At 37.2% G+C, this 15,283-nt stretch overlaps 1 protein-coding gene across 11 annotated transcripts in view; it reads left to right on the top strand.

Moving 5' to 3' along the window:
- The window catches only part of MYO9A (myosin IXA), a 281,728-nt gene that overhangs the window by 205,907 nt on the left and 60,538 nt on the right, over positions 1–15,283 (top strand). For all 11 annotated transcript variants that reach the window (XM_036842812.1, XM_036842813.1, XM_036842811.1 and 8 more), the window contains 3 exons: positions 8,728–8,840; positions 12,053–12,195; positions 14,838–15,061. In XM_036842812.1, the coding sequence (XP_036698707.1) occupies positions 8,728–8,840; positions 12,053–12,195; positions 14,838–15,061 (480 nt within the window). The remainder of the gene's footprint in view (positions 1–8,727; positions 8,841–12,052; positions 12,196–14,837; positions 15,062–15,283) is intronic.

Below are 15,283 nucleotides of genomic sequence, written 5' to 3' on the forward strand. Positions count from 1 at the left end.
ATATCCCCAGTAATGGGATTGCTGGGTCGTATGGTAGTTCTATTTTAAGTTTTTTAAGGAACCTCCATACTGTTCTCCATAGTGGCTGTAACAATTTACATTCCCACCAAGAGTGCAAGAGTGTTCCCTTTTCTCCACACCCTCTCCAGCACTTATTGTTTGTAGATTTTTTGATGATGCCCATTCTGACTGGTGTGAGATGATATCTCATTGTAGTTTTGATTTGCATTTCTCTAATGATTAGTGATGTTGAGCATTCTTTCATGTGTTTGTTGGCAATCTGTATATCATCTTTGGAGAAATGTCTGTTTAGGTCTTCTGCCCATTTTTGGATTGGGTTGTTTGTTTTTTTGATATTGAGCTGCATGAGCTGCTTGTAAATCTTGGAGATGAATCCTTTGTCAGTTGCTTCATTTGCAAATATTTTCTCCCATTCTGAGGGTTGTCTTTTGGTCTTGTTTATGGTTTCCTTTGCTGTGCAAAAGCTTTTAAGTTTCATTAGGTCCCATTTGTTTATTTTTGTTTTTATTTCCATTTCTCTAGGAGCTGGGTCAAAAAGGATCTTGCTGTGATTTATGTCATAGAGTGTTCTGCCTGTGTTTTCCTCTAAGAGTTTGATAGTGTCTGGCCTTACATTTAGGTCTTTAATCCATTTTGAGTTTATTTTTGTGTATGGTGTTAGGGAGTGTTCTAATTTCATACTTTTACATGTAGCTGTCCAGTTTTCCCAGCACCACTTATTGAAGAGGCTGTCTTTTCTCCACTGTATATTCTTGCCTCCTTTATCAAAAGATAAGGTGACCATATGTGCGTGGGTTTATCTCTGGGCTTTCTATCCTGTTCCATTGATCTATATTTCTGTTTTTGTACCAGTACCATACTGCCTTGATTACTGTAGCTTTGTAGTATAGTCTGAAGTCAGGGAGCCTGATTCCTCCAGCTCTGTTTTTCGTTCTCAAGATTGCTTTGGCTATTCGGGGTCTTTTGTGTTTCCATACAAATTGTGAAATTTTTTGTTCTAGTTCTGTGAAAAATGCCAGTGGTAGTTTGATAGGGATTGCATTAAATCTGTAGATTGCTTTGGGTAGTAGAGTCATTTTCACAATGTTGATTCTTCCAATCCAAGAACATGGTGTGTCTCTCCATCTATTTGTATCATCTTTAATTTCTTTCATCAGTGTCTTATAATTTTCTGCATACAGGTCTTTTGTCTCCTTAGGTAGGTTTATTCCTAGATATTTTATTCTTTTTGTTGCAGTAGTAAATGGGAGTGTTTTCTTAATTTCAGTTTCAGATTTTTCATCATTAGTGTATAGGAATGCCATAGATTTCTGTGCTTTAATTTTGTATCCTGCTACTTTACCAGATTCATTGATTAACTCTAGTAGTTTTCTGGTAGCATCTTTAGGCTTCTCTATGTATAGTATCATGTCATCTGCAAACAGTGACAGCTTTACTTCTTTTCCAATTTGGATTCCTTTTATTTCTTTTTCTTCTCTGATTGCTGTGGCTAAAACTTCGAAAACTATGTTGAATAATAGTGGTGAGAGTGGGCAACCTTGTCTTGTTCCTGATCTTACTGGAAATGGTTTCAGTTTTTCACTATTGAGGACGATGTTGGCTGTGGGTTTGTCATATATGGCCGTTATTATGTTGAGGAAAGTTCCCTCTATGCCCACTTTCTGCAGGGTTTTTATCATAAATGGGTGTTGAATTTTGTCGAAAGCTTTCTCTGCATCTATTGAGACGATCATATGGTTTTTCTCCTTCAATTTGTTAATATGGTGTATCACATTGATTGATTTGCGTATATTGAAGAATCCTTGCATTCCTGGAATAAACCCCACTTGATCATGGTGTATGATCCTTTTAATGTGCTGTTGGATTCTGTTTGCTAGTATTTTGTTGAGGATTTTTACATCTATGTTTATCAGTGATATTGGCCTGTAGTTTTCTTTCTTTGCGACATCTTTGTCTGGTTTTGGTATTAGGGTGATGGTGGCCTCGTAGAATGAGTTTGGGAGTGGTCCTCCCTCTGCTATATTTCGGAAGAGTTTGAGAAGTATAGGTACGTTCGTTCTTCTCTAAATGTTTGATGGAATTCGCCTGTGAAGCCATCTGGTCCTGGGCTTTTGTCTGTTGGAAGATTTTTAATCACAGTTTCAATTTCAGTGCTTGTGATTGTCTGTTCATATTTTCTATTTCTTCCTGGTTCAGTCTCGGCAGGTTGTGCATTTCTAAGGATTTGTCCATTTCTTCCAGGTTGTCCGTTTTATTGGCATAGAGTTGCTTGTAGTAATCTCTCATGATCCTTTGAATTTCTGCAGTGTCAGTTGTTACTTCTCCTTTTTCATTTCTAATTTTATTGATTTGAGTCTTCTTCCTTGTTTTCTTGATAGTCTGGCTAATGGTTTATCAATTTTGTTTATCTTCTCAAAGAACCAGCTTTTAGTTTTATTGATCTTTGCTATCATTTCTTTTTCATTTATTTCTGCTCTGATCTTTATGATTTCTTTCCTTCTGCCAGCTTTGGGGTTTTCTTGTTCTTCTTTCTCTACTTGCTTTAGGTGAAAGGTTAGGTTGTTTACTTGAGATGTTTCCTGTTTCTTAAGGTAGGATTGTATTGCTATAAACTTCCCTCTTAGAACTGCTTTTGCTGCATCCCATAGGTTTTGGGTCGTCGTGTCTCCATTGTCAATTGTTTCTAGGTATTTTTTGATTTCCTCTTTGATTTCTTCAGTGATCACTTGGTTATTAAGTAGTGTATTGTTTAGCCTCCATGTGTTTGTAATTTTTACAGATCTTTTCCTGTAATTGGTATCTAGTCTCATAGCGTTGTGGTCAGAGAAGATACTTGATACGATTTCAATTTTCTTAAATTTACCAAGGCTTGATTTGTGACCCAAGATGTGCTCTATCCTGGAGAATGTTCCATGAGCACTTGAGAAGAATGTGTATTCTCTTGTTTTTGGATGGAATGTCCTATAAATGTCAATTAAGTCCATCTTGTTTAATGTATCATTTAAAGCTTGTGTTTCCTTATTTATTTTCATTTTGGATGACCTGTCCATTGGTGTAAGTGAGGTGTTAAAGTCTTCCACTATTATTGTGTTACTGTCAATTTCCTCTTTTATAGCTGTTAGGAGTTGCCTTATGTATTGAGGTGCTCCTATGTTGGGTGCATATATATTTATAATTGTTATATCTTCTTCTTGGATTGATCCCTTGATCATTATGTAGTGTCCTTCCTTGTCTCTTGTAACAATCTTTATTTTAATGTCTATTTAATCTGATATGAGTGTAGCTACTCCAGCTTTCTTTTGATTTCCATTTGCATGGAATATCTTTTTCCATCCCCTCACTTTCAGTCTGTATGTGTCCCTAGGTCTGAAAGGGGTCTCTTGTAGACAGCATATAGATGGTCTTGTTTTTGTATCCATTCAGCAAGCCTGTGTCTTTTGGTTGGAGCATTTAATCCATTCACATTTAAGGTAATTATCGATATGTATGTTCCTATTACCATTTTCTTAATTGTTTTGGGTTTGTTTTTGTAGATCCTTTTTCTCTCTTGTGTTTCCCACTTAAAGAAGTTCCTTTAGCATTTGTTGTAGAGCTGGTTTGGTGGTGCTGAGTTCTCTTAGCTTTTGCTTGTCTGTAAAGCTTTTGATTTCTCCATCGAATCTCTATGAGATCCTTGCCGGGTAGAGTAATCTTGGTTGTAGTTTCTTCCCTTTCATCACTTTAAGTATATCGTGCTACTCCCTTCTGGCTTGTAGAGTTTCTGCTGAGAACTCAGTTGTTAACCTTATGGGAGTTCCCTTGTATGTTATTTTTCGTTTTTCCCTTGCTGCTTTCAGTAATTTTTCTGTGTCTTTAATTTTTGCCAATTTGATTACTATGTTTCTTGGCATGTTTCTCCTTGGGTTTATCCTGTATGGGACTCGCACTTACCGGACTTGGGTGGCTATTTCCTTTCCCATGTTAGGGAAGTTTTCCACTATAATCTCTTCAAATATTTTCTCTGGTCCTTTCTCTCTCTCTTCTCCTTCTGGAACCCCTGTAATGTGAATGTTGTTGCGTTTAATGTTGTCCCAGAGGTCTCTTAGGCTGTCTTCATTTCTTTTCATTCTTTTTTCTTTATTGTGTTCCACAGCAGTGAATTCCACCATTGTCTTCCAGGTCACTTATCTGTCCTTCTGCCTCAGTTATTGTGCTATTGATTCCTTCTAGTGTAGTTTTCATTTCAGTTATTGTATTGTTCATCTTTGTTTGTTTGTTCTTTAATTCTTCTAGGTCTTTGTTAAACATTTCTTGCATCTTCTCGATCTTTGCCTCCATTTTTTTTCCGAGGTCCTGGATCATCTTCACTATCATTATTCTGAATTCTTTTTCTGGAAGGTTGCCTATCTCCACTTCATTTAGTTTTTTTTCTGGGGTTTTATCTTGTTCCTTCCTCTGTTACATAGCCCTCTGCCTTTTCATCTTGTCTGTCTTTCTGTGAATGTGGTTTTTGTCCCACAGGCTGCAGGGTTGTAGTTCTTCTCGCTTCTGCTGTCTGCCCTCTGGTGGATGAGGCTATCTAAGAGGCTTGATGGGGGGGACTGGTAGTGGATAGAGCTGACTGTTGCTCTGGTGGGCAGAGCTCAGTAAAACTTTAATCCACTTGACTGTTGATGGGTGGGGCTGGGTTCCCTCCCTGTTGGTTGTTTGGCCTGAGGCAACCCAACACTGGAGCCTACCTGGGCTCTTTGGTGGGGCTAATGACAGACTCTGGGAGGGCTCACGTCCAGGAGTACTTCCCAGAACTTCTGCTGTCAGTGTCCTTGTCCCCTCAGTGAGCCACAGCCCCCACCCCCGCCTCTGCAGGAGACCCTCCAACACTAGCAGGTAGGTCTGGTTCAGTCTCCCCTGGGGTCACTGCTCCTTCCCCTGGGTCCCGATGCGCACACTACTTTGTGTGTGCCCTCCAAGAGTGGAGTCTCTGTTTCCCCCAGTCCTGTCGAAGTCCTGCAGTCAATTCCCACTAGGCTTCAAAGCCGGATTCTCTAGATATTCCTCCTCCCGTTGCCGGACCCCCAGGTAGGGAAGCCTGACGTGGGGTTCAGAACCTTCTCTCCAGTGGGTGGACTTCTGTGGTATAAGTGTTTTCCAGTATGTGAGTCACCCACCCAGCAGTTATGGGATTTGATTTTACTGTGAATGCCGTCTCATTGTGGCTTCTCTATTGTCTTTGGATGTGGGGTATCTTTTTTGGTGAGTTCCAGTGTCTTCCTGTCGATGATTGTCCAGCAGGTAGTTGTGATTCTGGTGTTCTCGCACGAGGGAGTGAGAGCACGTCCTTCTACTCTGCCATCTTGGTTCCTTTCCTCATCCCATAGGTTATGGGTCATTGTGTTTTCATTGTCATCTGTTTCTAGGTATTTTTTGATTTCTTCTTTGATTTTTTCAGTGATCTCTTGGTTATTTAGTAGTGTATTGTTTAGCCTCCATGTGTTTGTATTTTTCACAGATTTTTTTCCTGTAATTGATATCTAGTCTCATAGCGTTGTGGTTGCAAAAGGTACTTGATATGATTTCAATTTTCTCAAATTTACCAAGGCTTGATTTATGACCCAAGATATGATCTATCCTGGAGAATGTTCCATCAGCACTTGAGAAGAACATGTATTCTGTTGGTTTTGAATGGAATGTCCTATAAATATCAATTAAGTCCATCTTGTTTAATGTACCATTTAAAGCTTGTGTTGCCTTACTTATTTTCATTTTGGATGATCTGTCCTTTGGTGAAAGTGGGGTGTTAAAGTCCCCTACTATGTTTGTGTTACTGTCGATTTCCCCTTTTTGGCTGTTAGCATTTGCCTTATGTATTGAGGTGTTCCTATGTTGGGTGCAAAAATATTTACAATTGTTATATCTTCTTCTTGGATTGATCCCTTGATCATTATGTAGTGTCCTTCTTTGTCTCTTGTAATAGTCTTTATTTTAAAGTCTATTTTGTCTGATATGAGTATTGCTACTCCAGCTTTCTTTTGATTTTCATTTGCATGGAATATCTTTTTCCATCCCCTCACTTTCAGTCTGTATGTGTCCCTAGGTCTGAAGTGGGTCTCTTGTAGACAGCATATATGTGGGTCTTGTTTTTGTATCCATTCAGCCAGTCTGTGTTTTTGATGGGAGCATTTAATCCATTTACATTTAAGGTAATTATCGATATGCATGTTCCTATTACCATTTTCTTAATTGTTTTGGGTTTGTTATTGTAGGTCTTTTCCTTCTCTTGTGTTTCCTGCCTAGAAGTTCCTTTAGCATTTGTTGTAAAGCTGGTTTGGTAGTGCTGAATTCTCTTAACTTTTGCTTGTCTATAAAGGTTTTAATTTCTCCATCGAATCTGAATGAGATCCTTGCTGGGTAGAGTAATCTTGGTTGTAGGTTTTTCCCTTTCCTCACTTTAAATATGTCCTGTTGCTCCCTTCTGGCTTGCAGAGTTTCTGCTGAAAGATCAGCTGTTAACCTTACGGGGTTTTCTTGTATGTTATTTGTTGTTTTTCCCTTGCTGCTTTTAATAGTTTTTCTTTGTGTTTAATTTTTGATATTTTGATTAATATATGTCTTGGAGTGTTTCACCTTGGATTTATCCTGTATGGGACTCTCTGTGCTTCCTGAACTTGATTGACTATTTCCTTTCCCATATTAGGGAAGTTTTCAACTATAATGTCTTCAAATATTTTCTCAGTCCCTTTTTCTCTTCTTCTTCTGGGACCCCTATAATTCAAATGTTGGTGCGTTTAATGTTGTCCCAGAGATCTCTAAGACTGTGCTCAATTCTTTTCATTCTTTTTTCTTTATTCTGCTCTGCAGTAGTTATTTCCACTGTTTTATCTTCCAGGTCACTTATCCGTTCTTCTGCCTCAGTTATTCTGCTATTGATTCCATCTCTAGAATTATTAATTTCATTTATTGTGTTGTTCATCATTTTTTGTTTGCTCTTTAGTTCTTTTAGGTTCTTGTTAAATGTTTCTTGTATTTTCTCCATTCTATTTCCAAGATTTTGGATCATCTTTACTATTATTACTCTGAATTCTTTTTCAGGTAGACTGCCTATTTCCTGTTCATTTGTTTGGTCTCGTGGGTTTTTACCTTGTTCCTTCAGCTGCTGTGTGTTTCTCTGTCTTCTCATTTTGCTTACTGTGTTTGGGGTCTCGTTTTCGCTGGCTGCAGGTTCGTAGTTCCTGTTGTTTTTGGTGTCTGCCCCCAGTGGCTAAGGTTGGTTCAGTGGGTTTTGTAGGCTTCCTGGTGGAGGGAACTGGTGCCTGTGTTCTTGTGGATGAGGCTGGATCTTGTCTTTCTGGTGGACAGGACCGTGTCCGGTGGTGTGTTCTGGGGTGTCTGCGACCTTATTATGATTTTAGGCAGCCTTTCTGCTAATGGGTGGAGTTGTGTTCCTGTCTTATTCGTTGTTTGGCATAGGGTGTCCAGCACTGTAGCTTGCTGGTTGTTGAGTGGAGCTGGGTCTTAGCATTGTGATGGAGGTCTCTGGGAGAGCTTTTGCCATTTGATATTATGTGGAGCTGGGAGGTCTCTGGTCGATCAATGTCCTGAACTTGGCTTTCCCACCTCAGAGGCACAGGCCTGACACCCGGCCGGAACAGGAAGACCCTGTCAGCCACACGGCTGGTCTCCACTTCTGCTGGTGCTGGGGTTCACACCTCTAGCCTTTTGTTGGAGTCACCCCACCGATGAAGACAGGACCCTCAGTAGCCGGTTGTCAGCAGGTGGATTCTTAACCACTGCGCCACCAGTGAAGTCCCTGTTTCATATTATTTTGTCGAAGTTTTTGTTTTTGTTTTTGGTTGTTTCAGGCAAGAGGATAGAACAGGTTCTTGTTACTCCATCTTGGCCAGAAGCAGAAGTCTGTTCTTTAAATTTAACAGCTCAGGATATTTGCTATTTCTGTTGATAAGGCCATAGTCATGCAGACCAAAAGGTTAAAGAAAAGATTATAAGTGTAGAAAAACGAAATATTAGAAAAATGACTTGAATAGGTAACAAGAAATTCTGCCTCCAAATGGTATTGTCTTTAAAGGGGCACATTGTAAACAAATGGAGCAAGAGTTATCAATTGAAATTCAGGTCCCAGTTTTATAGCTATGTAAGTTGTTCATAATTTAGACCATTAGTGAGTATAATGATATTTTATTCTTTGGTCTTTTGGTTTTTCTTATCTTCCTGTGTTCTAGCTCTTTTCAATCCTTAACTGGATATAAGAATCTATAATAGCAAGTTAGCCATAAAAATAATTATCATCTTTTTAGGGACAAATAAAAGAAGGTATGAAAAACTATGCTTAGTATTCTAGATTTATCAGGTCCTGGATCTTTTGTCTCTATCTTTAGATGGTTTTGATTTTTTTCTTACTTTTCCACTTGATGTTCTTTTTTTTCTTTCACCCTACTTGATATTCTTTGTTAAATTGTTGGAAAACATGAGCTAGTAGTTCCTGTTTAGCATTTTCATTGACCCAAGTTCTCTTTACTTCAGATTACTGTATGAAGTTAATGGAGTTTTTAGTAGGTTTTTTTATTTTAATGCATCTCTGAGTAATATGAATGTATTTTTGAATGTTCTTAATAGGTGTAATTCTCAAATAATTCTATAACCTGAGTTTTAATTACAGTGCTATGATATAATTACTTGGTTTTAAGGTCTTTACATATGTAATTATTACAGACATCACAGCGTTTTTCCTCAGTTGATGAAGAAGCAAAGCTTCATAAGACCATGTCTCAAGGAGAGATTACGAAGTTGGCAGTGAGACAGAAGGCTTCAGATTCAGATATAAGGTATAAAGCATACACTGACTGTTAATAGGGGTAATATAATTTTATTTACTAATAGACCATAGTTAAATACTGAGCATCTTTTTAAAAGCATAATTGATAGAATAGCTATCAATTTTGAAAGTTTTGAAATTTATTTTTCAACAAATACTAAGTACCTACTGTGTGACAGTAGCATAAATAATTCAGATATATATAATGAGCTTTGTCTTTTTATATGTTTAGCACTGTGATTTGGGCAAAGTCTTTACTTCATTATATGACTTAGGATTTTTGGTTGTAAAAGAAAAGAGATTAGACCAGATTAGATTGAAAATATTTTCCACTTTTGGACTTGGATTCTGTCCTGAGTTAAGTGTTTTACAAATGGAACTGGAAAAGACTTTCAGGAAATAACTCTGTTCTCTTTAGGAGAGTATATGAAGTTTTTATGTATCAAGAATATGTCTTTGTCCCTTACTGTGTTATATAAGGCAATTGGGCCCTCACTGAACACTTGAATATCTCATTGAAATCTATCTGGTTCATAACCCTATTAAAGATCACTTTCTCAATGACTGTAGAGGCATAATCCAAGGTAACCCAAATCTAGAGCAGATTATGCTGGAGATCAAATTTTGGGAAACAAAATGTAACATAGAAAAAACATACAGGTGGAGATAGCAGATTAACTATATACATTTAATTTCCACATCCTCCTAAAATAACAAAACCTATACAGGACAAAAACAACAGGAGACAGCAATAATAAAAACGTGGAATCCAAAAAGTAGATAGACAAATTTTAAATGTCTTTGTAGATAGGAGAAAGTTGAATCCTAAACCAACTGGGTAAAACTGAGAAAGCAGCATCTGGCTGACTGGTCTTCCCCAATCCTAGCAGAAAACAGGAGATTTATTTTCTGGAAAGGATAAAACAGAAGATTTCTGCACTTGGAGGTAACCAGATACAGTTGAGGATTGGGGTACATATTTGGAACAGGGGGATTTAATGAATGTTTACATACTGAATATTAAGATCCCCCAGATTTTTTTCTGTATTCAGCTTCCACGTTTGACAGACTGTCTAAGCAGATGATTCAAAGAGTCTTTGGGACTTCCATCCAACCCTCATGGAAAGACCTAAAGATATTGCTATCAGGGGCTCTCCCTACAAATTGGACCAGCCAGATAACCCTACAAGGACGACCACAGTTTGGAAGCCCCACCAATGCACACTAGGCCTTCCAAGAAGCTTGTTTATACCCTACTTTTGATCACCACACATTTGAGGAGACATCTGAAGTGAAAGAATCTAAAACTAATGGATACAGTACAACTTGGAAGCAATAAACTATACAGGGGAAGGAAAACTTCAAGACAGACAAATACAACTATCAGTAGACCTTCTGCATAAATAAATATAACTACATTCATGAAACCAAACAGAATACTTTAAAGGGAAACATTCATAATAAAAAAGAGTATTTGAAAATTGAAACTGTGATAGCATAAAGAAGTCAGAAGAGTTAGAAAGAAAGTTGAGGACATCTGTCAGAAAGTTGAGCCAAAAGACAAAGGGATAGAAGAGACAAGAAAAGATAGGAAAATTAGAGGAGCAGTTCAGGACATCCAGTGACCCACTGATAGGAGCTCTGGAAAGATAGGACAAAGTAAAAATAAATTAATTCAAATAAATTTCATGGAACTGAAGGACTTGAGTTTCTATAGATTGAAAGGGCCCCCTGAGGGCCCAACATAATGAATGAAGATAGACCCATACCAAGAGACACGTCATCATAAAACAGTAGAGACAAAAAACATCTCTATTATGATGGTGAAAGAAGCTTTTCAAGTGATGGTTGTACAGCAATCACTGAGGGAACCATGCCAGATTAGAGCAGGTTAGATGGCTCTGGGAAAGATTTCTTCAAGAACATGGAACTGATGGTGTACCTACTATGTTTCAACATGTTGAGAGAGATGCAAATGGGGAGACACTTGGAGGTGAATTGGGTGTAGGAAAGTGTGCAAATGTAAAACAAAACACTAACTCTAGAAAAATATTGGTTATGGAGGGTACTGTATGTCTCAGTTGTGAATATTATTTACAGAGTAAAAAAATTAGTGAATACTACTAAAAGAAACTACTGTGTATTGATCTAACTAAAATTATGATATTCTGTTGCGGGGATGTCTGTGTTCGTGGAGGGTATAGAACTGGAGTTGGAATATGCTTAATTATTATTTGTGGTCACAAATATGATAGCAATATAAGTATGGTAAATATTAAAAGAATCAGCTAAATAAATTCAAAAGGGTTGCTCTAGGGAGCAGAAAAGAAATGAGAATGGCCGGAGAATGCTATCATTTGTAATAAGTCTTGTAGAACAATTTCCATTTATACTATATGGATGTATAGGATTAGTAATAAGCTATTAGAAAAAGAAGGAAGCATGGATAAAAGAACATGGGCTTCAAAAGCAGACAGACCTGATTTTAACTTCCATCTCCATCAGCCCTCTGAGCCTCAGGTTGCTCATGTGTAAAGTTAGGATAAAAATACCTATTTATCATGGTAGTTGTGAAAAGAAGGCATCATAAGTAAGGCATAGTGCCTGGCTCCTAGTAGATGCTCAAAAAAAAAAAGGAACCAATAAATTAATGTACAAGTAAGCCTCCTAGTACGAGGTTAGGATATATACTATATGGTCAGTAAATGTGAACTGTTATTATCTCAGGACGTTTCCTTGATTTATATGATGGGAGAGAGTATATAAGCACTAAGAATGAGACAATATAGAGCATAGTAGGTGTGATTCTCAACTTCGTTACTCACTGGCTGTATAACCTTGGGAAAGTTACCTAATGTTTAAGCTACCAGTTTTTCACCTGAAAAACGGTTATGGTTTGAATGTAAACTTGTTGTTATAGTTAATTAAGGTAATTCTATATAAGCACTTGTACCTGGAGCATGATAACAACTCAGATAAATGGTGGTTTTTGTTAACATCCCTGAGTCTCATTATTTCTGTATTCAAGATGAGGAAACTATCATTTACCTTCCAGATGAAGTTTAAATGTACAATTGAAGATTAACTATGACTAAACTTAACTGTGAAGGTTAAATGAATTAATTCACACGAAAGGTGTTCATATAACTTAAAGTGACGTACAGATATTGTCAATAGGACATGCTAATTTCCATTGTTACTTTTTTTTTTTTTTGTAAACAGACCTCAGAGAGCTAAGATGAGATTCTGGGCCAAAGGGAAACAAGGGGAGAAGAAGACTACCAGAGTGAAACCTGCCACCCATTCGGAGGTTTCGGCACTCTTTGCTGGCTCAGATATGATTCCAGCTCATCAGTTTCCAGATGGTAAAAATGGACAAAGGGTGGAGATTGTCTTCATAATTTCTGTTTACTCTTTCTGAAAGTTTACTATCCCTCTAGTATTTGTAATGGTAATCCTGTTGGTGAGATATTCTAATGAGATAGGACCAAGATTGTTAAGTCCCTCCTTAACTAATAGATAATTATAAAATTAAATTTTACCTATAATAGAAGTTTCAGGGAAATGTGGCACAAAACAGTGAAGTAACAACAACTTCAAGAACAATTGTGAATCTTCGATTAGCCTCAGTTTTCTAAAGTGTAAAAATCTAGCCATCATTCATTCACTTAACAAATGTATATTCCTAGTAAAAATTAATGACAGCAGCTAATTTTTGAGTGCTTACTACATACAAGGCACTGTACTAAGCATATTGTATGTATTAACTCCATTGATCCTCACAACAATTTTTTGAGGTTGATATGATTATTATTCCCAGTTTATAGATAAGAAAACTGAGGCACAGGGAGTTATTTGCTTATACACGTGTAGCAATTGGCAGAGCTGAGATTTGAATTCAGACAGTCTAGCTCCAGAGTCCGTATTCATAACCATTGTGCTAAAGTACCTACTATATGTTCCTGGGACTTTATAGTGGTAGCTGTTACTTTAACTTTCAGGGCATCAATCATAGCACATTAGAAAATACCCAACAGTTAGTTCATCTGTTGAGATATGGCCTTTCTAAATGCTAGAATTATTAACTCTCTAAGGATTCCAATAGTCCCAGTATTAGAAGATTAGCCCATTCTTCCCAAGCCCTTTGCCCAAGTATGTATGAACGTTTTTAATTACCATGTAAAGATGCCAGCTATCTTAAACAGGGATATACATCAGAGGTGGATGTGTAGTAATGAGTGGGTAAAATACCGGTGGGTGGATGAAATATCAGTATTGAATAAAATAGAAAGAGACCCTAGGAAGAAAGTTATCTCTAAGAAGAGATAGAACAGGCCCAGTTAAAATAAGTAAACAAAACTTCTCACATCTAGAATGAGATAAAAATAAAGGGACAAAGGATAAGATAAAGGGAGGAAAGATCAAGTTTCACATGGGGAATGGATCAGCCAGAGCGGAGGCATCTGTGGGTCAAAGGAAAAACTGGTAGAAATTTAATTAGAACCCTGTTTTTCTGTCTTGTGGCTTTGCTCCTATCACTTTGCAAACTGATATGGATAAAGCCAGTAGTAAATTAAGTGAATACTACAGGTTCAGTTTGGAAAATTTGGAATTCCTAAGAGGATCACTTTGTTTTATCTTATCTGGTTTACAGCAGTCATTCTAAATTTTTCATATTTCACAGTTATAGTCTCCACTGCTGATTTCCAAGAAGGAATTAGGAAGCTCTTTGGTTGAAGTATATATTATTAGCAGACTTCATTGTGTGTTTGCTTAATAAGGATACATGTATAAAACTTGATTGTAGCCTTTTTATTTATCTTTGGGTAGAGATTTATTAAGGTAGCCCTTGTTTTTAATGCTGAAATTGTATTATAGACAGTTTCTTTAGTAACTATTATTTCTTTTAGTATAAAGAACGATATTGACTTTGCTAAATGAAATAATTAGATACTTATATATCTAGGTTATATAATGGAATTAATATTAGTTGACACCAATTTGAATATACTTATATCCTATATCTTTATAATTTTTATTCTGGTGCCATATCTCAAGTTTGTTTCACTTCCTGCCTAAGGTGGCATTTAGCAAGTAGGAGGCTATTTTTTTTCCTTTATTGTCAGAATTAGCTTTTAGATGGAATGAGGATATACCATTGGACAGAAGGTAAGGTAAATATATGTGGGGAAAACATATGTGAAATGGGGCCAACTTTCTCATCAAGCCCCAGGTAGGCGTTGGCAAATCCAGTGTAGTTCTAGATTATAATGGACTACGTGGAACCCAATTTCTCTGGTGTAAACAATTGCAGAGAAAATTTGTTGTGTTTTCCAATATTATATACAGAGCTAGTTAATTCCAGGAATTATCTGAGAAATTCATACAGTTATTTGGGAAATATATGTGAAAATCCTAAATAGCAAGGAGACACAGGCAGAAGTGAACCAGTTGAGTTACCTGGTTCCCTAAATAGAGGTTGCCAGCCTAACACCAGATATTGTCACTGAAGCATTTATGGCTTTAGACCCTAGTAAACAAATAATAATAATTATCAAATTTCACTGGCTTATTGGATTTGTATATAGCTGGATGTTCTTTCAAACAGATATAGTAAAGCTATGACTGGGTTAATAGTCAGCATTTAACATGCTAGTGTGATTGTGTACTCTTCTTTCTTTTCTTTGGGACTGAGGTCTTTGGGATCCAGGCTTCAGTTCTACAAGACACTTCCATCCAGATTTTCAGTATCAGACCTCATCTCTTTGGGAGACACGATAGCATTTCCCATTGAAAAGTGATAATTCTTAAATACATTTTCTGTACAAATGTACAATCTGGATTTACTGCCTAACTGCCTGAACTTAAACATTAATGTTACTTTACTTTTCAGATATTTACATGTTTCCTTCAGTGACTTACTAAAGGAACTTAAAAAGAAGGATGTAGAGATTTCAGTATTTTTACTAAAAGAAATTTTTTTTGGACACTCTATCTTGATTTATAGAATCATCTCAGAATCAGCCAACACCTCCTTTGAGTCCAGAATTGCCTGGGAGTTGCCGGAAGGAGTTCAAAGAGAACAAAGAGCCTTCTCCAAAGGCAAGACGCAAGCGAAATGTGAAGATCAGCAGCGTGGCTTTGGAGTCTATGCATTGGCAAAATGACTCTGTCCAGATCATAGCAAGTGCCAGTGATTTAAAAAGCATGGATGAATTTCTTCTGAAAAAGGTACACTTTGCCTGCTCAGTTAGGCCCCTGAGCAGCTTTGACTGTGGAATGCTTGTATATCAGGATATGCCCCCTAAAGTATATACGCTTCAGTAAGTTAGAGCGTCTGTTTCTTTACCAGAAAGGTGCAAATAATAGGATTTGTATGAGTCAGACTGCGTAGACAGGATTTAAAGTTTTAGGCTTTACTGTTGACTTCAGTTTTACCGTAACTGTCATGTT

The sequence above is a fragment of the Balaenoptera musculus genome, chromosome 2 (genome assembly GCF_009873245.2).
Source record: "Balaenoptera musculus isolate JJ_BM4_2016_0621 chromosome 2, mBalMus1.pri.v3, whole genome shotgun sequence".
NCBI lineage: Eukaryota > Metazoa > Chordata > Mammalia > Artiodactyla > Balaenopteridae > Balaenoptera > Balaenoptera musculus.